Source organism: Lissotriton helveticus, chromosome 8, assembly GCF_964261635.1.
Source record: "Lissotriton helveticus chromosome 8, aLisHel1.1, whole genome shotgun sequence".
Classification (NCBI taxonomy): Eukaryota; Metazoa; Chordata; class Amphibia; order Caudata; family Salamandridae; genus Lissotriton; species Lissotriton helveticus.
Genome location: NC_136069.1, coordinates 224,159,840 through 224,184,134, shown reverse-complemented (window position 1 = coordinate 224,184,134; position 24,295 = coordinate 224,159,840). Strand labels below are relative to the sequence as shown.

General features: G+C 43.2%; 1 protein-coding gene across 1 annotated transcript in view; it reads right to left on the bottom strand.

Moving 5' to 3' along the window:
* The window catches only part of MED17 (mediator complex subunit 17), a 95,909-nt gene that overhangs the window by 32,122 nt on the left and 39,492 nt on the right, over positions 1-24,295 (bottom strand). The window contains exons 7-9 of the mRNA XM_078656966.1: positions 12,452-12,582; positions 6,472-6,656; positions 1,810-1,947 (exon numbers count right to left, since the gene is read on the bottom strand). Coding sequence (XP_078513092.1) covers positions 1,810-1,947; positions 6,472-6,656; positions 12,452-12,582 — 454 coding nt within the window. The remainder of the gene's footprint in view (positions 1-1,809; positions 1,948-6,471; positions 6,657-12,451; positions 12,583-24,295) is intronic.

Sequence of the window (24,295 nt, the reverse complement as noted above, 5' to 3'; positions counted from 1 at the left end):
GTCTTTTTCTTAAGTGTCTCTACAGGAGTTCCTGAAGAAAGGCAATAAACTGCACTTAAGAAGATATATTAAAGAAGTGCTCTGTGGTCCCTGCACGTGGGCGGGACTATACACTACCCGAGAACCAGCACTTCACAGCCAAGAGCAAAACAAATGACCCCTATAAACAAAGTCTGATAGTTATTTTGTTGATGACATTTCAACCTCTAAAAGCTTTTACAAGGTCTCATCAGGACAGGAAAATATTGAGACACTTCTATGTTGATATTTGAAGACCGGCTCCGACACAATAAGGTAATATAAGCAAATAAAAAAAAATGTAAATAATGGTAACATAAGGCATCCAAAAACTTGAAAGCAGCTTTTTGGACGAATGTTAGTTCATGCAGACTATGCCAGGCTACCAAATTGTGTAAGTACCGCATCCCAACTGGTGGAGCAAGAAGAAGGTTCAGTCGAACGTGCAGCAGCAATGTAAAAAAATCACTGACGTGTTGGAATGAGTCCAACACATACCAAACCACAACCAAAATAGCAATCAGACTTGGTCGGTAAGGTGCATTTGTTGTTCTTTGCTGTGAAGTGTTACATTCCATGTAACTTAGCTCTGTTGCTCAGACCACAGTTGTTTATTTTTATTATAACTATACAGCTATAATCACAAATTCTGTTATTCCTTTTGATTACAGGGGATACTGAGAACTCTTTTCTTTGACCGTTCTTTGATTTCATGATCTTTTGTACTAATGATTGCCTGCAGTTAAATTATGTTTTAAATACACAGAGCTTGGTCAAGGATTGTTTAAGCTATATAGAATGTTAAGTATGTATAGTGATGTACTTGCTGTCTATCTTTAAATTATCCCAACATAGAAGGACAATGATGATCTACGCTGCAGCCTTCTTCCTTGCGCTACTATTTTGGCCATAGAAATTATACAATTTGGTGTCCAGAATAATCGTTGGAAAAAACGCCTGTCTAATAAGCCCTTCTCAAGGTTTTGGGCACCCTATTTCAAGGTCTATGAAATTTGCATGTATTGCCTTATCACATGGGTGCTCCTATTCAAATATCAACACAGAGGTTCCCAATCTATCCCGTCCTGATTAGATCTCGTTAAATATTTGTAGAAGTCGAAAAGTTGTCAACAAAATAACATGCAGACTTGGTCTCCGAAGCGCATTTGTTGTTCTTTGCTGTGAGATATTACATTTGATGCAACTCAGCTCTATTGTTCAGACAACAGTTGTTTGTTTTCATTACATCTATATGCATATTAAGCTTTAGTTACAGATTCTCTTTTTGCTATATGATCAGTGGGGACACTGAGCACCCTTTTCTTCAGTTTCTTTGATTTTATGACCATTCAAACCAATGACTGCAGTTTAATTATATTTGCATTCACCGCGGGTAGGCCATTGATTGTTTGGGTTACATGTAACATTCAATGCTCAAGGTAATGTACTTGCTGTCCATCTTTAAATCCTTATCACTGAATAAAACCCTGGTGAACTATTGTTTTACATTACCACATAGGAACTTCTCTGCACAGCTCATATTCACAAGGTCCAGAACTGCAGGGGACATCCCGCCAGATGGCTTGAGGCATACAGTCTGGTCCTCTTTAGACAACACACTCAAATCCTGACGGCTCTTCCTTAAAGCATCCTCCGACATAGCAAGTTCATAAAATGTATACTGTGTCATCATGACCCTCAGGATCCACCCTAGTGCATAAAAGCTACATATCAAGCAAAACATCATCACCTGTACTGTATACACACAAAGTTCTCTGCTCTAACACTTACTTGCATATTTGTTCATAGCCTTGAGACGTTATTAGAACCTTTACACTTGATTCGTAAACATCATTTATGTTAGACCAGTGGGCTTGTATCTGAGGATCTTCAATTCGACTAGCGAGGCTGTCAATGGTTCTGGCTGCCCTGGAATAAAAAAGTACTAAACGTTATTATTATAGATAGTAATTATTTAAATAGTGGAGAAATGCATTAGTAGAACAAACAAACCATCTGCAACAACTGAATTACTGAAAATTACAGCAGAACAAGCATTGTTTTGCTTCATTTAGAAATATAATGACAGCTGTCTGGAGGTCCTCTTTCCATCAGATGATATGGGAGCTGGCTCTGTCACTACCAGCCTAAGATACTTCCGTTGCGAATATACCGTCATGCCCCGCCAAAACACTGAAAGACTCAAGTTTCTTGCAGACAAAATGCTTGAAAGGAGGGGTTGTTCATTATTGACAGGAACAAGATTTCTACATTGGATTCTCCAAATGCCATTGCAAAGGCCAACCAAGTATGCAATTCATATAAATTACCACTGTCTGGAAGAATGAAGGCTGCAACGTGTTGCTTTACTGATCAGTCTTGTATGGTCTCTGGCCTTTCATCCTCGCTGCACTATCTACTACGTCCATTCCATTAACAACGGGATTCAGACAGGGTCTCAGATTTTAATTTGGGTGCTGAGATGTATGTACATGGTACTTGTATAGCGCAAACCAAGCCAATGTCTGTGTTTTCGCACCCATACAAACTCAGACATATATGTCCATGACATAACTGACACACAACCATGGCAAGACAAACAGACACGGACACCCCAATGCCAGACTTTTCCCGCCAGCCCAGTTCTAGAATCACCAAAAGAGTTTACCATCCTGTAGGAAGCTGGCTCTTTAAATGATATATCAATATTATATACATCATGCAAAGAGTCCACGGGTTCCCTTATAAGTGGACAGGGGCTTGCTCTAGCAATCCCAAGGTGCTCTTCTAGTGGTTAGTGTGGTCGAGCAGCCTTAGGCTCATCTTAGAGGAGCGCAACACATCTGAAAATACACACACTGGTCAATTAACGAGACACACGACTCAATGAGGAGATCCAAACCAATTGTTTAAAATAACACATATCTTTAAGCACAGCAATTTGTTCAGGTAAGTATTTTGCCAAATAGAAATTCTTTTCAGTTCAAAAAGTTGACACTGTGTGCATTTTTTAGAAACTGTAATGTTATCCTATGGAAGGAAAAGTCAATGCGGCATTCAGGTACAATAAGGCGACTTACGGGACAAATCTCCAGGAGTTACAGTAAGAGGTGGGCAAGGTCCAAGGCAGCACCAGCAGAACACCACCAGTGTACTCAGGGCGGCTGGGTGCAGGGGTGCAAAACAGCATTGGGTGCCCAATGTTACTCTATGGGTATCGGTCTTAGCGTAAAGAGGCTGCAGGCTCGGACTGGGAGCCCAGTTGGGCTGAACCAACAGGGGGGCCTCGGGCCTTTCAATGCTTTGGGACGAAGGGACACCTTTGGTCCTCGTCTCCACAGCCCAGGGGCGACGGGTGCACAGATGTCTTTCAGCATCAGGTTTTCCTTACCAGGAGCAGTCACAGTAGAGGGGTCTGCGTGCAGAGGTGGCAGGTCACGTTGGAGAGTTCACTGGGGCGAAACTTCGGTGGACTCGGTCTCTGGAGTGCGGGGGGACCACAATGATGCCATTGGTCCACTTCAAATCACGCTTGGAGTGACGGATGCAGTGGTGTCTTCAGGCGTCAGGTTTCTGCGGTCACAAAGTCCTCACAGGAGTCTTTGGATGCCTGCAGGTTGCTGGGAAGCGACTCTGCTACTTCTTTGGAGGTCTTGGTTCTCCCTGTGCAGGCTTTGTTTCTGACCTCCTGAGAGCAGAGGCCCTCGCCCTTGGAAGCCAAGTGGCAGACTGGCAGAGACCAGTCATCCAACACAACAGACGCTAGGAGGTTTTCAGATGGCACCTCTAAGGTGCCCACTGTATACAAGCACCCACAAATCCAATCAGGGTGGGTTGTGAATATGAAATGTTTAGTATCAAATATCCTTATTTTCAGTGAAGCAATCATGTAACTGGGGAACTCGTTTTCACCAGTGTCCAGAACATTGGTTAAAATGACTCCCCTGATCACTTCTACTAGCAGCAATGGAAGTGGCCAGCACAGGGGCATATCGCCCATGCAGATATGTCCTCACGTGTAATGTAATGCACCCTGCCTTAGGGCTGTAAGGTCTGCTGTACGGTGAGAATTACAAATATTACATGCAGTGTTAGGGGACAGGGCAAACAGAGATGCGTGTCATGTTGTGTTTTCAATTTTGTCTGCACCAAAACACACAGCCTGTGATGGCAGCATGGCGTGAGTTTGGTGAGGCATCCCTTAGAGACCCTTTTTTGTTTCTCAGGCCTGAGGTACAAGGGGTACCATTTACTAGGGACTTACAGAGAGGGCTAAAGTTATTGCTAATTAGGGGCACAATTGTATCTTTTTGGGGAAAGAGATCGGACACTGGGGACCTGGTAAGCAAGAATTCAATGCACATCCAGTCGAAATCACATCATGTACCAGGCAAAATTTATGCATTACATAAAAAGAAACCTGTTCTAGTAGAAATGAGACTCTCTGCAACCCTGCATTCAAGATACCGGAGACATGCACTTCAGTACAAGTATGAACATCAGTAACCAAAGCTTTAAGGTCGGTCACAACTGGAGAAGACCAAAGTCAAGGGAACGGAACAGATCATCTGTGCAAACCTTGAGTAACATCTGCAACACCCTTTCTCCCTGTTAATCTGTGAGCAAAACTGGGCCAGGCCCCAATTGTATATTTCCTCCACCTTTCATAGAAGAAAGATTTGCACACACTTTTATAAGTGGACGAACTCTACAATATGGTACAACAAGCATAGATGGAAAAATTATATTGTAGAAAACAAAACCTACAGCCTTGATGTGTACGGAATAGAAGAGAATTGTGTAAATACTTGACCCAAAGCTATTGCACTCTATTCAACCCTCATAGAACCTGAAAAGGGAAACCCCCTTCTCCCACTGTGATAAATGTGTATACAGAATTAGCTTAATAAGGAACAAAAGTAAGTAAGGCTAGGACTTTCTGCAATAAACGGAAGCTCTTGCATGCTGCACAGAAAAGTTGGAGAGACACCTACATTCAATCATAGTAAAAGGGTGCAAACAAACATTGCTTTCATGGAACAGGAATTAGACAGTCACAAACACAAAGCTAAATAAACGTTTGGAAAATCATACGTTTTGCATATTGACTCCACAGCTGCAAAATTTAGAGTCACAGCCACCGAGCTGGAAGGATTGTTAGGAGCTCAGACGTTTTGGCTATGTGTTAGTATCCTGCCTTAATATCAAGAAACACTGAAAGATGGATTTTGTGAATGGAGGGCACAGGATGGACTTTCCAAAATGATATAAATTTGGCTATCTCAGGTGTCAATACGGGATGATGCTTACAGGGGACAAAAAAGTAATAGGATAGACAGTTCTCCATACACTTCTATTGGAATGTACTGATCTAAACAATTAAAGGAGCAGCCAGCTAATACCATCTTGCAAGAGACTAAAGGTTAAATAACAGGTACTTTGTGGTCAACATTCTTGGACATGTGAAAGACTAAATGGTAATTTTATAAAAGCTTAAGTAAAACCTACCTCCAAATCTGGATTCTTAAACTTTATTGGATCAAAGACTTAGGTCTTCAATACCAGTCAGGCGGAGTAGAATTAACACATAATTCAGCTCCGCCTGTGGGAAAAACATTCACAATTTTTGTGGCTGGTAAATCCAGCCAGCAAAATAAATAAATGTATCTATATCTGCAGCCAAGCCTCATTTGCTGTGTTTTTTTTCTCGACGGTGGGGTTCTTACACTTCCCTCCCACTTCTAGAAATGAGCTGCCCTTTCCCTCTCATACTCCCCATACAGCTCAGAGGTCCAGGCTGACAGCAGGTGGTAAATTATGTATTAAACCCCACAGAATTGGGAAATCTGTGCGATTTTAAGACAAAAAAAACCTTCCATGCTGTAATTTCCCAATCCATGGGGTTTAATTTTGGAGTGATGGTACTGGGGTGTATTTACCTCATGGCCTGGTAAATTTGCAGGTGAATTTACCATGCCCCCATTACCATCCAACTCATGATGAGAAGTCAGAACCTCTGGCACAGGCTGGTAAAGCCTAACATTGTAACTGAACGGTTAATTATTTTGTAATATTTGGACTGGTATGCACAGTGGGGAAGGGGCATTAGGTACAGGATAGGACAAGGGAATGGGAGAATGACTGGAGGAAGTATTTGCTAATAGATAAAAGAGGACGAGATGAGGGAAGACTGAAGAAAAGGTTTTCTGGTAACGATGCGTTACCTTTTGATTTCATAAATGTACCTAACTGCACAGCTGCCGACATTTAAACTGAAACAAATACAAATTTGCAGTCCTTTCTTGTAAGGCCTGTTTGAACAAACACATTTAAAGGCACAGGGATATTCATATAAGTCTTTTAAAGCTTGGCTGATGCCATTGCTCTCCTAATATTAGCTTTTAATAAGAAAACTCATAGGTATTTACGTGCAGGTATAATGAATGCACTCACCTTCGTCGGAGAAAGATGTGTTTTGCTTGCTTGATTATTTTCTCTAGGAGCCCTTCGGTTTGTTGTAATGAATTGATTTCATTTCTGTCTAAGGCCTGGGGCCCTGCTAGTCGCATCCGTTTGTGGCCAAAGTGAGCACTTGCAGGATGAGGCATAACTGAAGAACTCAGATTCTGTTTGTGGAACTGTGGAAAACACAGGAGAGATCCGCATAAACAAACATGGATGTATAAAACAGAGCTAGACGGCAACATCAACCATTATATTCAGTACTCAGTTTGCTAAAGGTGGCTACATAATGTGGCAAGTATTTTCAAATCATCTTCCGGAGCCAATTCCCTACTTGTCAGATGTTGTATGTGCCACCTCCCCAGCCTAAAAAGCTAAAACTGAAACAGTCTAAATCCTTACTGCCACTGTTCTCCCCTGTGCAGCAGGGGTATATTTTCTGTATCTCCGCCTAATGTTACTTAGGCATTCACTCTCTAAGGCCTTCGCATACAATGCATTAAAACAATTGTTGAAAGACTAAAATAACAACAAAGAAAAGAAAAGGAAGCATTTGGGCTGCCAAATACCCAAAAGTGTAAGATGAGAGGGGTATAGAAAGGAAGGACTGTTTTGACGGCTACCTTTTTGGAATGGGACAGCTTTTTTTTATTAGAGATCGAGGATAGGACTAAATGCTATTCATAAATGCTATCAAAATGATCTTCAAATCTTCTTTTCTACATTACTCGTGACTCCGAGTCTATTATATTTAATAAACTGCCCACCGTTCTGCTCCAAATGTTTCTTAAACTTTCTCACTTTCCTCGGTTCTTGGACCTCTACCTCAAACTAGCTCACTGGTGACATCAGGTTCTGGCTCGAACACCTTTCCTTCCATACTACTCTAACTTCTGTGACATTTACCCCAACATACAATATTTGCTGCATCTTCTCTTGTCTTCTCCCTTCCACTCCTAGGGATACTGAAGTGACCTCCTTTTGCTCACTTTAGGTCCCTTGACTTTTCGCAGTCTGCTCTCCATGAACACATCACTCAGCGAAGAAGTAAAGTTGCTTTCACCTCTTTCTGTTGCCAGAACTCACTTTGCCAACCCAAGCTGGTGTAATGCTGAGCTATCAGAATTAAAATAAACAAGCAGTCAGATTCTGGAATGGCGGAAGAGATACAGCAATCTGGAGGAAGACCTTTTTGCTGTTAATTTTGCCCTCAGCAAACAATTATTCCCATCATGGTTCATTTCTAATGCCATCAAGACACCATGATAACTTTTCTCAAATGCTCAGTCTGAGCAAGGTTATTTTCGCTCCATTACACTTCCCAACTAAAGCATAGCCTTCCATTTGAACATCGTTTTTGGAGACTATTCCCATTCTGCACGAACAAAAGCTATCCTACACAGAGCCACATTGCTGTTGGAAGCTGGCTCTGTATAGGATAATATCACTAGGTGGTAATACTGTACACAGAGTCCAGGGGTTCCCCAAAAGTGTACAGGGCTCAATGCAAAACCCAAAGTGCTATATTTGTGGTAGTGTGGGCAAGCAACACAGAGGAGTGTAAGACATTTATTGACACACATGATCAATAAAGGACACTGGACTCAAAAAGGAGATCTAGACAAATTTGATAAAATTATACTTTGTTGGTACTTTATTTTAAGACCCAGGTCTTTGTAATAAGGTAAGTACGTTTTTAATAAAAAATAGATTTTACTTTCAAAAATCAACACTTCAAACTTTTTCAAACTGTCCAATGTTATCCTATGGGGAAAGACAATAGTGCGGTTAAACAGGTAAATATCAAACTTATAATTTTAGTCTTCGGAGGCAAAAGTTAGCAAGGGCCAGGTAACTACCAAAACTGCACCACCAGTGGCACAGGGGCAGCCTGGTGCAGAGGTCAAATTCAGAGTTTGGCCCCATGCTTTCCAATGGAGACAGGGGGTGCCTGGAGCCACACTGCTCACAGGTAAGTAGATTTGTTGCAGGTGCCAAGCTTTGGGGGTTAGGTTAGGTACAGGGTGGGCCACAAAGCAGCACCAAGCATACAACAACACCAGCAGCACAGGGGCGGCAGTGGGCAGGGTGCAATTTCAACATCGGCACCCAATACTTTTCAATGAGTTTCATCTTGACGGCAAAGAGGCTGCAGGTGTGACACTGGAGGTTGCAAGAGAAAAATCAATGACAGAAGAGGTAAGTTGGGATGTAGGGGCACGGTCGGGTTCAGCTCACCAAGGCCCAGCGGCTTTGGGTGCAAGGGTGCCTTTGCATGTCAGAGTCTCCTTACTGGTGCCAGTCGCGGGGAGCCTCTGGATTCACACTGCAGGCGCAGTCGTGGACGGCAGGAGTGGTCAGTCAACACTGGACACGAGGTCAGGATCGCCGGGGAGACATCACTGCACAGGTGAGCCACTCAGACTTGGGCTGTCTGCGTTGGGTGCAGAGTGGACTGGGGACGCAGATCGACCTGGATCCGGAGTCTTTGGAGATGGTTTCTTCTGGACAGGTCTGCCGTCCTCAGGAGATTGTAGACTTTATTGAAGTCAACTGTCCTCTTAGGGTTTTTGGAGGTCATTGTTGCAAGACAGGTCGCTGGGTTGTCAAAGCTGGAGACAGGCCAGTAGAGCAGAGGGCCAAGGCAGTTGTTGTCTTCTGGCTTCTGCTGCAGGGTGTCTTCCCTCTTTTTAAGTCATCGAAGATCTGAGGGTCAGGTCTGGGGGAGCCATCTGAATACTAAATTTAGGAGGCATTTTAGAAGAGTAGCAGGTAGGGCCAATGGAAACCTTACCTAGGGTTACTACACCCTCTATTATGCCACCCTCCTATGGGAGGGGGCACAGACCTAGCCCAGATTGGAGGGATCTGAAAGTTGTGCTTCCCCTCACTTCCCCCCCACCTTCGGGGTGGGGTTGGCAGAGGTGGGCATACCTCCCATCTTTTCGAATTTTCCAGTCACAAAGTGGGGGGTGTAAACCAGGGGCTGCCATCTGCTGCTAGCAGAAGAGGCTGCAGGTCGCATTATTAAGGCAGCAGGCCTTTGAAGCTTCCCTCTTCAAGGACTGGCCCATCCTGGGGGAGGAGGCATGGCAACTATGCCCAGGATGTGCGTTATTTCTGGTCCCAGAGAGCAGGAGCTCTCTATCTTGGGGTCCAGAAACATGTCTGGTGGCGGCTGCCAGCCTACAGCCGGTCAGAGACCACACCAGGGTTGGTAGGGATTCAGAGGGCACCTCTGAGTTGCCCTCTGGGTACATGGTACAATCAATTCAACACTGGCATCAGTGTGGATTTATTGAAAGGAGTAGTTTGTTACCAAACACTCCAATAGTCAGTAAAGCCATCATGGTGCTGTGGAGCTCGAGTTGTCAAGTTCCCAGCCCATGTACTCTCTATGGCTCCACTAGCACTTACAATATTGGGAAATGGTGCCCAATATTGTAGGGGCACGTCTGCTCATGCAGATATGCACTCACCCGGATTAGAGTGCACCCTGCCTTAGGACTGTGAGGCCTGCTAGAGGGATGACTTACCTATACTGTCAGGCAGTGCCAGCTGGCATGGCATCCAGGCAGGGTTCCATGTCGATTTCTGCCAGGGCAATGGCATTGTCTCAGTAAGAGACAGGTGCCAGGGGACCCTCTTCAGCTTCTGGGCCCAAGGCACCATTTGCTAGGGACTTACAGTGGGCAGAAGTACCAATTGGAGTTTTGGTTAAGGGAAGGAGCACTGGTGACAGGGAACCTGTGCACTACATTTGAAACCACATCAAAACCAGGCAAAAGGTGGGGGAGCTAACCATGCAAAAGAGGCACCTTCTCACAATTGTGCTGACAATCTTCATCAGAAGGTCAGCAATACAAGTGTCTTGCTTGCAACAGGCTTTTAAATGTGTTAGCCCTCCTCCTCAGGAAACCAGTAAGCCTCAAATTACAAAAGTATTGTACCTTTCAAACTCTAGGACTTCCCCAATTAAAACCAAACCCTCTCCAATCTGGATTACGGCTCTGCTATGATTCTGAACAGAAAAACACTCTGCTGAGGGATACCTCTCTAAACATGCAGCATTCCAAACCAGTTATGCCGACCGTCCAACCATCCCAATGTTTCATCCAACCTTTGACAATAAGAACATCGAGTCAAGATCAACACTTTTCCATCGTTTGCCTCTCTTATCATCTCTGCAAACACTGCAGACCCTCTGCTATCTCATTGGTTTTTAATGTTTCTAAACACATACATCGGAGAGCCAGATAGTTGGGAATAGTGGACTAAAACAGAACAGTTCATGCACTCAAGTCATGCATCTGGGCTTCAAGCACCTCAAAACATCGGCTATCCAACCAGATTCACCTACACTATTCAAAAACTGTCAATGCTATAAATAACTTTGTTGAGTTCTGGAACAACAACTGATAACCTTGTAGAGAAATTACACTATAAAAAGCACATTCCTCATTATTAAGTACCTCAAGAGTCAAACCTTTCATTGTTCCCAACATTTGTAAACTAATCATAAGCTCTTGTATCCATTACAAACAAAAATTGGGTACCAATCTATATTTCAACCTCCACTGATACCTCGCCCACTTCCAACAAGTATAGAATGTACCTACTGCCTGATCGCCAGCGTCAGACAAAAATATACCATCTACACATTACTTAAACCCATCTGCACCAAGATTTAAGTCTCATCTTTATGGCTCCCTCTGGCTATGGACTCTTCAAAGTGCTTTATAGTTCTGTTGCTCTACTCCATAATGAAACCTCTGAAATTTGCTAATCTACCCCTATAAAACGGTCCTTCAAATACTCGCAGAATTGGGCTGTTTGCGACCAGAAAAATGCATTTTGGTACGCATCATTCCCAAATTGCAATTCGGTAACATGCTACCGAATCGCAACTTGGAATTGCGAGTACATACCAATTCGGTATCAGGAAGGGGGCATGTTTAGAGTGTCTCTTTCTAATACCGAATCGCAGTGGTATGTAGGAATGTTTAGCGACGGAAAAGTAGTGGCTAAACATTCACATTTTACCGTCTATTTCAAGTAGATAGTAATCCATTTGCAAACGGGAAGCGTTCCCAAAGGACCCCTTTACCTTCGTGAATGGTTGTGAAAACATTACTTAAGGGCAGGCAGTGGTCCCACTACTTCCTCAAACAATTAAAAGAAAACTTTCCATTTTTCTTTTTTAAACGCACTCCGTTTTCCTGTAAGGGAAACGGGCACATTTAATAAAAATGATTGCTTTATTTAGAAGTAATCACAGACATGATGGTTTGATGACACATGCAGGCCAATATCCCTGTGACTTTAGTGATTCCTAATGGGTCGCAAACTGTGACCTACCTCATTAATACTCATAAGGTTGATAGATTTGCGACTCACTAGGTATCGCTAAATGAAACTCTATGAGTTTCATACATTAGGAATAGTGGTTCCCTAATTGCGATTTGCTGGGAACCGCTATTCCTAATAATAATACATCAGGTCCTTGCTTCTTAGGAGACAAAATGCTATGAAGGACCTCTGGTGGCCCTTGTCCATTATAAAAACGCCATGACACTGTCTACTGCAAATGAAAGACAGGGGCAGGGTTAGGAACTTTTTGTTTGCATGGGCATTAGACAACCTTCCATGGTGAAGAGCCGAATCGAGACAGTGAATCAATATTCACTTGATGATACCCAGGGGCAAGAGTGTCTAGACTTACATTAGTGATTTTAAAGGAACACCTATTGTAACAGATGTGGTTTGGGTGCTTCACTTGCTAGATTTGGTCTTACCTAAGCACCTATGAGCAAAAACTATGCTGGCTGGTATTTGAGGGCAATTGTTATCAATATTCCAAAGATGGTGCCCACTTTGTTTAAGATCTTTATTAAGACTTTCGATGTGTGTTGACACACAATCATTGCTGTAACAGAATGGGATGCTCAGTGACAATGCTTAAAACTCTTACCTCTCTTATGAGCTGATGCAGATTATGCTCCAACACGTAGAGATGATCTTCTGTGGTTGACCTTTCTAAAGTTGGTTTTTGACATTTCTTGTCATTTGACGAGTGACACAAGGAAATGGATAACTGTAAACCTGTTGGCAGGTGGATGGGTAGAAAAAACATATGTTATACAATGCAGTGGGTCTAGGTTCAAGTTACAGTCGAAATGAAACGCCACACTCCCTTTTAACTGCTATGGTAAATATTTGAATACGGGTATGCTCTAAACTCATGTTTGGAATACATTTTGCTTTTTAGATCTAAAACTTACTAGATGGACAACCATATGAGTTTCTCTTTAAAATTCAAGCACTTGTGTGTGCTATAGATCAATGTGATCCTGCCAAATAGGTATGCTTGCCCTCGCAAACAAAAGAAAAACCCTCCATAAATGTTTGCACATCTAACACGTTGATATGTTTCTATGTATTTTTAAACTCCTGCGGAACCGTGCAGTGATCTCCAACTAAATTGGAAAAAGGATCAGGAAACAGATATCTCCATAGTATGGGAAATAAAAAGTAAGCAGGCAGCTTACAAAAAGTCAATACTAGTGAACACGTCTGGATCCAAGTGTGTGCTTACAATTACTACTGCAGTCTGCCACTGTACTTTTTTGAAGCATCAAACGAGATTTGCACCCTTTGTGAAGATAAATAAGGGTAAACGGCCTACAAGGTGATCATTTACAAGTTCACTTAAATACTACTTCATGAAAATAAGTCGGGGTGTGTGACAGAAATGCTACAACACAGAGACTGAATGCATAGAAGTCAATGTATTGAACTGATAAAGTTATATCATGAGACCAACATATGTAAAAGCACTATATTTGATGGATTATACAGAAGAACAAGATTAATTAACAAACTGGGTACATTCACTAGCACCGGCCATACACCAATGGTACATGAAAAAAAGACCACCATGAAGAAACAATTGTATAATAACATGTATAATCTTCCACACCTATCGCGAAGGAGTTCATAAAGTCCATCCCCTTGGTATGAGTTTGATTCTTAGCAAACACAAGGAGATGACATGGCTTGGCAGTTTGGACTGGACTGTTCCCATGAGGCACATGATCAAGACTGATTTGCATATAGCTGTGTCATATAGCATATATGGGTCATATAGCTGTGTCGCAACTGGGGTGGCGAAGTGAGCTAAAGAACGATGATGGATTGAACCCAGATCTGTGACTGGGGCTGAGTGTCTGAAAAGTTTCAGAGCTCCGTTCGTCAACTCCTTGTGTTTGCTTTAGAGTTTGATTCTTACCAAGGATTTAGTTAGGACGGGAATAGAAAACATCATCGATGTTTCGGTCTCTACACTGAATAAGCAAGGCCATCATTATGACTATTTTGTATATATTACAAATAGTTGGCCCTTAAAACAGGGTGGACTAAGCAATAAATTAGACTTGTGGGCAAAAACCTGTAGAATGCGTGGGGCAATATAGTATGAAAAAATACAAAGCTATAAACCGTTCCTTTATTAACTTCACAGTAGCAATTATGACACTTGGTTGTATGACTTAAAAAAAGGAATCTATGAGCCGCCACAGTAAATGAAAATCAGAAGCTCGGCTTGTGAAAGACAAAAAGATGCTTTTGCATTTACATTCCAGGAACTGAATGAGTTTAGTGGCAAGTAAGACTCGCGGGAGGACTCTCCCTGGCTAATCCGGGCATCACACGATTGCTAGGATTTTGTATGGGCCAAGTTTTGTGAAGCCAGTTGTCTTCCTCTTGTTCGGCGTCTCTGGTAGTTTAGATTAAAATGCCCATAATAATAAAGGAGTGTTCTAATGCCTTACTGAACTTCTATCAATTTCCTGAAGATCCTTTTAGATCTTATTAACCCAAGTGACAAGTTTTTTCTTACCCTTTTGAAGTTGTTCCAGCTTTTCATTTTTTAAAGATAACTTTAGTAAATCTTTGCTGCTCAATGGCAGTATAAACATTGAACTCCACTTGAATCATAGTCTCCATGTTGTGTATCGTTCTAGTTTGTCGTCTAATGCCCAAATATATCTTACCTGCCACTTTAAAGGCACTTCTCCAAGCACTGCATAACTCATAAATACCCCCACCCCCCATGGCAATTAAAACACTCCTTGTCCTATATCTGTATTGTATTCTCTAGTATTCCCACAAAAAGTATGTCTGTTGGAGCTGCAAACTACTTACACCTAAGGCAATACCAGCTAAGTCAGGTGAATTTAGCCAGCTCCTACCTGCAAGACCCTGCTAACATCAAAATCTCTGAGTGTGGACGTGAAGCAGCTATCATTAGTACAGGGAATAGATACCTGTGCCAGAGTTGCTAATTTACCTACTATTGACTCACCACAATTCACTATTTGCTACAAAAACAATTCACTATTTGCTACAAAACTATCATCAGGATTTTCAGGTTCACAGATTACCATGTAAACAAATGTAGATGTAACTTTTAGCGTGTGACATGGATTTTATCAGTGTCAAACGTGGCTTAGCGCACCTAGAAGACCCTAAACACCCTCATCTATGCTATCTAATGAGAAGGCCTGTGAATTGACCAACGGGTATGAAAAAATATATCCACAGTTGTCCAAAGTCTAAATATTTGGCGACAATTACTGATGCGGCCTTACCTGGCAACTAAGAGCACAGCGGAAGTAGGACATCCCCGTCCAGCTAGAGTGTAAGAGGTGATTGAGATCAACGCCTCAGCTGTTCCACCATTTGTTCGGGACATAGCTTTAGCAGCGTTCTGGGGTGATCAGGGGTCTATGAATCCTGATGTACCATCCAGTGAGCTGTATAACTTATCTCTCATGGTTACAGGTATAGCGCCCCTAAACCCAATGGGCCCAGACCAAGTTCTACCGCTAATGTAAGGGAACAGAACAAAGGATTCTATGTTATGAAAGACCTACAGTTCTCCTAGAGTCTGCCAATGCCCATGCAGCCGAGTTCTACATCCATCTCGGCAGCATGATTCTGTGGGCATACCCGCTTTTGGGATTCCTTCAATGCCCTTTGTTTCTCTGCATCTCTCTTGCTAGTGATTGTAATTTGGATTTGATCTCAAAGAATAGTGACAGGTCAACTTAGAGTGGTCTTGCTTGGAGCAGCATCTCCTGTCACCTTTGCTATGTCGCAGTAAATTAAAAAAATACAGTCTATAGACAACCGTCTATCCGAGGGACACTTCTTGCCCCTTTTCACTGGTGCGCAACCTGACGTTTCAGCTGCCAGCGCTAAAGACAGCCTTGCCATTACCAAGCCAGAGCGATCTGAATCGTAATTATCCTAGTTTCTTTCAGCTGGAGAAACACTGTCGGCAGAAGAGGAACAGGAGAGGTGGACATGAAGAGAAAAATATATTTCCATTGGAGTTAGGTTTGGACACTTGGCACAAAGTCTCTGCATTCGGTGATCTGCTGCAAGGTGTTTGCCAGAACTTTGCGGATGACACTCCTGACCTTCTAAGGATGATCTGCTTACGTTGTTTACATTTTATACAGCTGCGAGATATACTACCGTGATCTTAAGGTTTGGGCCAGGATACTGTGCCACAATGTTCGAGCTTCCTTTGAGCAGGTCCAGGACCGCTCCCCTTTATTTGTTTTTTGTTTGAATATGTTTATTGCATTTTGTGTCATTTTACATCATTACACATATGAAAATAAATGGTTGACCATGCCGTGTTCCAGAATATTCATCACAGATCACTTCAGTTATACATAAACACGAAGGACGTCAGCCAAGATGATAAATTGAAGAGCAACGTAGGTAAAGCAGCATGTCAGTGTCATTAGTTACAGACGTATCAAAGAGAGAACAATGATCAACAGTGGTAGTGATAAAGCAAATGCTATTTCCCGATACCGCATCAGAGACTTGTTCAGTTCGGGGCACAGGTAATGCTATGGCTACGGATTAAGGTAATGCGAGCACATCAGTAAAGCAACATATATCCAAAGCGTTATATCAAACTCAGGACCTCTCCCCTTTATGGTTGTTGATATACTACAAGATGTCCGTCTACACCAAGACGATCTCTGATGTAATCAAAAGGTAGAGGATGAGCGAGGACGAGTGCAAGGCTAACCAAAGAGCATGCATCGCATCACAGCACCACTTGACAAGGTATAATTTGCGGCGCGTGTTATGAAGAACATAAAATACATGCCACCTACTCCATAAAGACTATATAAAAACAAGATAAATCCATCAGAATTTAATATATGCCACTGAAACCCACTAGATGCGCCTAGGCATACACAGAAAACAGTTATGACCTTGGTTTATCACTCGTAAGTAATGCCTAACAGTAATTGTGGTTAACAGATTGGGTATTGATAATACTGTCATGTAACAGGGGGTTCCTATTCCAATATTAATCAGGTGGGAGCCAATTTACTGTATATGCTACACTTATATATAAACAAGATTGTTATATTGTGTGCAGAAGCATGTTTGTAGAACACTGTAAACAATTCTTGCTTTACTTTGGCATGTTCTTTATGTTCTTGCTTGGATGGGATTCATGTACTTCACTGGTTACAGACTTCAACCAAAAAGTATATCATTCTACGTGGCTAAGAGCAATAGGGACCATCCCCCTTCTCTTCAGAAGGATACACGCACATCTCCACTTCAGCCATTGAAGTTCTCGTTTGAACCTGGCCCGCAGCGGCTAAAACATATGCTAGTGTGAGCACCAATCGAAATCCTGTGGCACAATGTTTGTAGGCGGGATCCCACTGCTGCCCATGGTGTGCGCACTACCGGCCCATGTCGTCTGCTCTGCCAAGGAGATGGCGCATGAGCATTGCGTATTATGCTCTTGAACCATGTATCATATGCACATAGAATAGCAATCATGCTACATTTGAGGGGTGCTTACACTGTAAACAAGTGTCTACATAAATATACTGCTACACAATATGAGCATCGTTGTACCAACAGGAAGATGTCTGCAAGTTAGCCAACTGAACATGGAAACCCAAGACATTAACAATGGATAAGGACCGCCAAGGCCAGTCAGTCCTCATCTGCCTGCCTGCTCTGGACAGACAAACCTATCATTGTCTCCAAGTTTACGTCTGCCAACATAGCTGCTAACTACTGCATGCGGTTTCTATTCCAAACTATTTCGTAATATGCTGTATTTATTTCCATGACTGTGGAAGGATGGCCCATGCATTTGCTGATTTTTTAGCCCACCCCTTTGCTTCCAGGCCCAGACTGAACCTTCTCCTCATGCAAGTACCCTTCAGATGAGAAAGGCTGACTTCTTGAAGGGAGCTGCCCTTTGGGCACTGAATCCCTTTAATGGTATTCCCCATCCACGCTGCCTATGGGTTTCTCTCCTTCCAGTAGCTTGCCCAGTCGTCAATCTTCACTCCTTTACTTCCCTAAAATGTCATGTTTAATTGCTCTCAAATATGAGGTTTCTTTACGCCGGTTTCCAGCGCTACTCATGAACATGCGCACACTGTCCACCAGAATCACTCTCTGGACCCTAAGTGACTCCTCTAGTTTTCTAGCGGTGCCTCGCTCACTGATCAGGCCTAAAGATAGATTATCAACCAATATATAAAGAAAACCATTGTTTTATCCGCTGTATACCATTTCTGTTTGAAATATTAAGAGAATAAATACAAACACGCACTATACATGTTTATTAACTTCACTGACTTGAGACACCAAGCCAACGCTTACTCTCAAAGCTTCCAGTGGAATATCGAAGAGGAAGAGGCTCCTTGAACCCCCGAAGGAGGGAGCCGAATGTAAAGAAAGAGCGCCATCTTGTGGCACGGTTGACGGAAGTTAAGGCGCATACACGGAAAGCCTCTTGGGGGACTTTACCTCTATTACACATCTGATGCTTGTGATTTAGAAGGGAATGCGGTGCTTTTGTGCAGCACAATTTGTAGGCACAGGCCAGATTACGAGTCCAATACCAAAAACAAAGTCATCCATCCCTGGGATTTCTACAGACGCCGACCTGGAGCTCAATTAGACGAGGCTTAAAATTGGATTGCAGCTGAAAATGCTAAACTACCTGATGTAGAAAGTAAAACAGAAAAGATTAGAATTTATTTTTTCACTACACTGCCAAGACAAATAAAATAGTGGTGCAAACTTACTGAACACAAAGTTAATATGGCCTTATATGTAAGATGGAGTGAGAGCAAGTTGGAGTAAAACTAAGAGCAAGTAGCAGAGTGTGGGGTAAGTAGCCCAACAACAAGGGTAAGAAGTGACCAGGAAGCAGAAGTAAGTATACATAGGAACAGGAAAGACAGGTAAAATAAGGATAAGAAGAATTCAGCATAATTAGCTGCATTGTATAATCAGGAATACGGAGTGAGGAGTAAAGTTAGACAGTGTAGGAGTAAACTGGAATAAAAGTAGCGGTAAACTGGAGTAAGTAACAGTAAGTGAAGGAGGGAAAATTCACTGGAGCATAAGTAGGAGGAAGAGAAGGTGTAAAAGAAACAAGTAAAAGAGTGAGAGTAGGTTGAGTGAAAAAATAATATAAGTTAGTGTAAGAAAACCAAAATAAACAAAAAAAACAAAAATACCCCAGGTAAATAAGCAATTAAGAAAAATGTATCACCGAAAAGGTTTTCCTTGCTTATGCGATCAAAATGCCACATTACCTTCAGGTCCAATTCTAAGTAAGCGCATCTTCGCACCTGTCCTCTGGAATGTCTCTGATGTGTCTTTGGTCATTTCTTGATGTGAAATGAACCCGAGATGGCCAGTGGGTCCAGAGAGTGCTTAGCAAAGCATTTAACATTGGTGACCCCACACCCGCTGTTTAAATGTCCCAATGTGTGCCCCAGCTTTACCCTGGCCTTCCACGGAGCTTTGCTCCACAAACTGCAAAGCAAGCTTGCAAGGAAGCTTACAGGTTTGCTCCGTCTATAGAAAGGGGTGAACTGAGCACATGGAAGACAAGCAACAGGGTTAACAAAGCAAGGCACTGCACAAGAGGCACCAGCGGCACGGGCACCTTTCCAATTTTTGGATTTCTTAATTCATTCAATGTCCCACATTAAAATACTTTTTAAATCTAATGTTAGCCAAGACCCTATATATTTATATATTCATTCAAAAAACCAAAAGGTTAAAGTGATGCTATAGGTGTTGAAAAGAGAGAACCTACTGTTAAAAAACACTGAAATGCGCCAGTTATAGCTTAGTCAATTAACTTATGTATGGATTATATGTATTTATAGCTTTTATTCACAGCGGGCACACATCTAAAGTGGTCTCCAGGTCGGACCTAAAACACAGGTACATAATTTCTCCGGGCCAAGATAGTCTTTATAGACCGACAGGCCCTTGGATTTGTTGCAACGCAGATGACGAGGACCACGTAACGTCGTACAAGATTCTTTCTGCTTTCACTTGCAAACAATGTATTGCCAATTTAGTACCAAAAGGGCACCTATGTACATACAAAAATAGAGAAAATGTTGTCATGTGCCTACCTCCCCTTGATGGACCTTCTTAGTACGACAGGCTAAGAGGGACGCACACAAATGTGGGAAGCATACTCTGGCAAGCCAATTTTTCTCTCTTGCACAACCTTTGGCACGTAAATATACTTTTACGATCAAATGTCAAGCATTTTTCTCACTTGGCAGAAAGTACTTTCCACCTCAACAGCTCGGGTGTGGCCTTCAGCAACCGGCATGCCCCCCCTCCCTACCCACAGTCTGCGCGCTGTGCTGGCAGCCAGTAGCATCAAGATGCCACTGGCGACAGTGAAGAGCATTGGCTGCTCTTAGATCATTAGAATTCAGTGAACCAGGAACTTCGGTTCCTAAACAGCATGATGACTGCCCACGCAAAGCTGATCAGATCTTCCCAGTCTGTTACTAACCTCATGTCTTACCCTCTTCCATGGAAAGGGGCCATGTCACTCCTCTCGGAAGTGTGGACTAGTCCGCCGGGGGAAGTGGATGCTCACTTAGGACCTGATTATGATGTCCGGCGGACTTGTGTCCACCCGAAAGGAGTAGGACCTTATAAGCGTTTAGACATACATACAGTGGAGTGCTTCGTAGTATGCGTCCGCCATTTTTAGGCGCTGGAATTGTTCAGGTGTTATTATCGTCCACTTTAATGATGCTGAATTTGCCCACCTAAAAAGGATGGGGGCTAGGTTCTGAAATCCATTTTTGACAGTACCCCGTCACATTATAACTTTTAACGCCGCAGTGCGCTGATAGTCCGGAGTAGTGCCGCGATCACAGAGAGGTGCGCTAGGCACGATCCAGGCTCCTCGGACCCTCCTCACCCATAGTGTTTGTTTACCGGGGAACGTTCCATTTCAGCTAAAATTGCACCGTGCATGTGCTATTAAATTAAACTCTTAAGTTCTTCCTGCATGTACATTGGTTACATGTTAATGTCATTTATATAGCTCTTCGTACCCCTGAGGTGACACACTTGAGGATATAATCATAAATATATATATTTTTTATACTTTCCATGAAGTGGTGCTTTACGCGAAATGGAGCAAGGGGTCGCGGGGGCGCTCGGATTCGTTTTCGGGGGCGGAACAGAAACTTTTTCACTATTTTGACAATACTGTAGTTATTTTAAAATAGTGTTCCACGACGGCATTGTGAGGTACACTTCAGTGCATGTTTATGTTGTAGCTTTGCTAAACTCAGAAAGTTTGGAAGCAACCTGTTTGTCACCCCCAATTAATTGAGAGTTTTGATTAAAGGTGCTTTTGCTGGAGGCTAATATTCTCAGGCACCTCATCGGACTCGCATGTGCTGTCTGTGTGCAGAGCCAATTCAGCTCTTCCTCACACTGAAGTCGATACAATGAGTCCCTTAATAATACACCCTCCGGTTAAAGCGGATAGAAAAGGCTCACTTATAAGGCAGCAAATTAACCTAATAGGCTGTGATGGGTGACGCCCACAGCAGGGGCCAAAGTAGAAAAAAACACACAAGGTGAAAAGTGTGTTGAGAGTTGTCTGCAGGGATAGCTGGAAAATGAAACATTTTGGGCGATGTCCCTAGACGTTTTGTAATCTGCGATGACGCTCGTGCGTGGTGCTAAAATGTTTGAAACTCACACAAGGAGGATTTATTTCAGATTGTGTAACCTCCAAACATCTGTTGTGCACACAGGAATAACATTTTCAAAAAGAAAATTGCCAACAATATTGCAAAATGGATTACCTTTGCCATTAATTATTATTAATAACTTCAAATGTCAGTTGGCCGGCAGCATCATGGACGTACATTTAGCCAGCGATGCGCATATGTAGACATTAGTTATAAGGGCACCAAACACCGTGGAGTAAAAAAAGTACTCGGGCACGGCCTGCTGCTGAGTGTGCATAGAGGTCACTCAATGCCTGATATCTCACAGGTATTCATTGGAATAGAGCTAACCGGGGACCCCTTGAAGGAGCGGGGATGGAGTTCTTCCATCTCCAGACCGGCAGCTATGGTGGGCCTTTGCGCAGCGAAGATCGCCATCTAGCGTCCAGACAGGAGAAGTCCACAGGCTTGCAACCAAGTAAAGTTTGTAGAGATGCTGGTTAAAGAAAGAATCCTTACAGGAGCGTCGCTTCGAAATGGAAGGAGCTCTGCTCTGTAAACAAAACATCTTTTTGGCGCATAAGAGTATATATACACACCAATGTGGGTAAGGCTACAAGATAAGTAGGGATGCTACACTACATTTATTTGCATACAAACAAAAACATGAAAAGCTGAATGGGAGCTGGAAAAAATGAGGAAGAGTGAAAAGTCGAGAGAGAGTTTGGATTCGAAACCATGACCTGCAGAGCATGTAACAGACACTGGCAGGGGTGAAATAAAATAAACAAGTTGTGCGGTTCCAGCTGCACATGACCGCGTTGTGTTTAATGATCCACAAAGGAATGCAGCTGGCACCTTACTCAACGCTGCTCGCTCGACAGCTGTAGGCCATGGGAGTGAACATTTACAGAAAAGGTGCAGTGGTCGAAGTGGGGACAAAAAAGTAGGGGAACTGTGGGCGGAGACTCAGGGGCGGGAATAAGCAGAGGATTGGATTAGCGGGCGGAGTCGGAGGTGTGGCTAAAAATAGGAAAACATACCAATTTTTAGTGCATTTGACATTTCACTGACCAGTTACATACAGCTTATAACGTTATTTAATTCAAACAACCGATACATATGTTTATTTGAGGTTTAATATATACGTTGTTTATATTTAATTAATTTACAATGTGAGCTTAGGGACATATTTATGGGAATGGTGGTGCAGGGCAGCACAGCATGTTACTTTGCTGCACTGCCCTGTATCACAGGGAAAGGGCAAGAATGCACGGTATTTATCCAATATGGTGCATTCCTGTCTTTCCCCCCTGCTGCCATTTCGGCAGCCTAGCGTCAGCGCAGGCACACTTGCCCCATAGTTCAAGGGTGCCTCCTTTGCATGCAAGATTGTTTTTATGCAGGAAGGGGCACCTTCCTGTACAAAAACAATATTGAGAGGCTTTTTCCTCTTTCTATGTGTGCTGCAGAATAAAGCAAAACAACAGTTGATGGAAAGAATGCAGAACAAGGTCATACATTCACCCCAGTACAGAGATCTGGGCCTAACTCCATCGTTATTTTGCTCACCATGCCTTTCCAGTTTGAACCCAGCTATATGCAAATCAGTCTTGACCCTGTGCCCCATGGGAACAGTCCAGCCCGAACTGCCAAGCCAGGTCCTTCCTGGACTGGAAACAAGCATCTAAGGACCGGTTTCGGGCTTTCAGCCCTCTTCAGCCTGGATAGCTTGATTCCAGTGGCATGGAGAGCACGGGACTCACGTCTGAGCATACCCGTCCCACTCGGGGTGACAAATGCAAAACAACAGGTGATGGAAAGAATGCAGAACAATGTCATACATTCACCCCAGTACAGAGATCTGGGCCTAACTCCATCGTTTTTTTGCTCACCATGCCTTTCCAGTTTGAACCCAGCTATATGCAAATCAGTCTTGACCCTGTGCCCCATGGGAACAGTCCAGCCCGAACTGCCAAGCCAGGTCCTCCCTGGACTGGAAACAAGCATCCAAGGACCGGTTTCGGGCTTTCAGCCCTCTTCAGCCTGGATAGCTTGATTCCAGTGGCATGGAGAGCACGGGACTCACGTCTGAGCATACCCGTCCCTACATTCTGTCCATCAACTGTGTTTTTTGCAATTTTCATCCAGAGTGGGCTGGGTATGCTCAGACCTGAGTCCCAGGCTCTCCACACCACTGGAGTCAAGCTATCCAGGCTGATGAAGGCTGATAGCCAGAAACCGGTCCTTGGATGCTTGATTCCGGTCTGGGAAAGACATGGTTTGGTAGTTCGGACTGGACCCATGAGGCACAGGGTCAGAGCTGATTTGCATATAGCCAGTGTCTAACCCAGGGTGGTGTGGAGTGCAAAAAAACGATGGATTTAGGCCCAGATCCTTGTACTGGGGTGAATGTATGACATTGTTCTACATTCTGTCTATCAACTGTGTTTTTTGCAATTTTCATTCCGAGTGGGCTGGGTATGCTCAGACGTGAGTCCCAGGCTCTCCTCACCACTGGAGTCAAGCTATCCAGGCTGATGAAGGCTGATAGTCAGAAACCGGTCCTTGGATGCTTCATTCTGGTCTGGGAAAGACATGGCTTGGTAGTTCGGAGTGGACTGTTCCCATGAGGCACAGGGTCAGAGCTGATTTGCATATAGCCAGTGTCTAACCCAGGGTGGTGTGGAGTGCAAAAAAACGATGGATTTAGGCCCAGATCCTTGTAC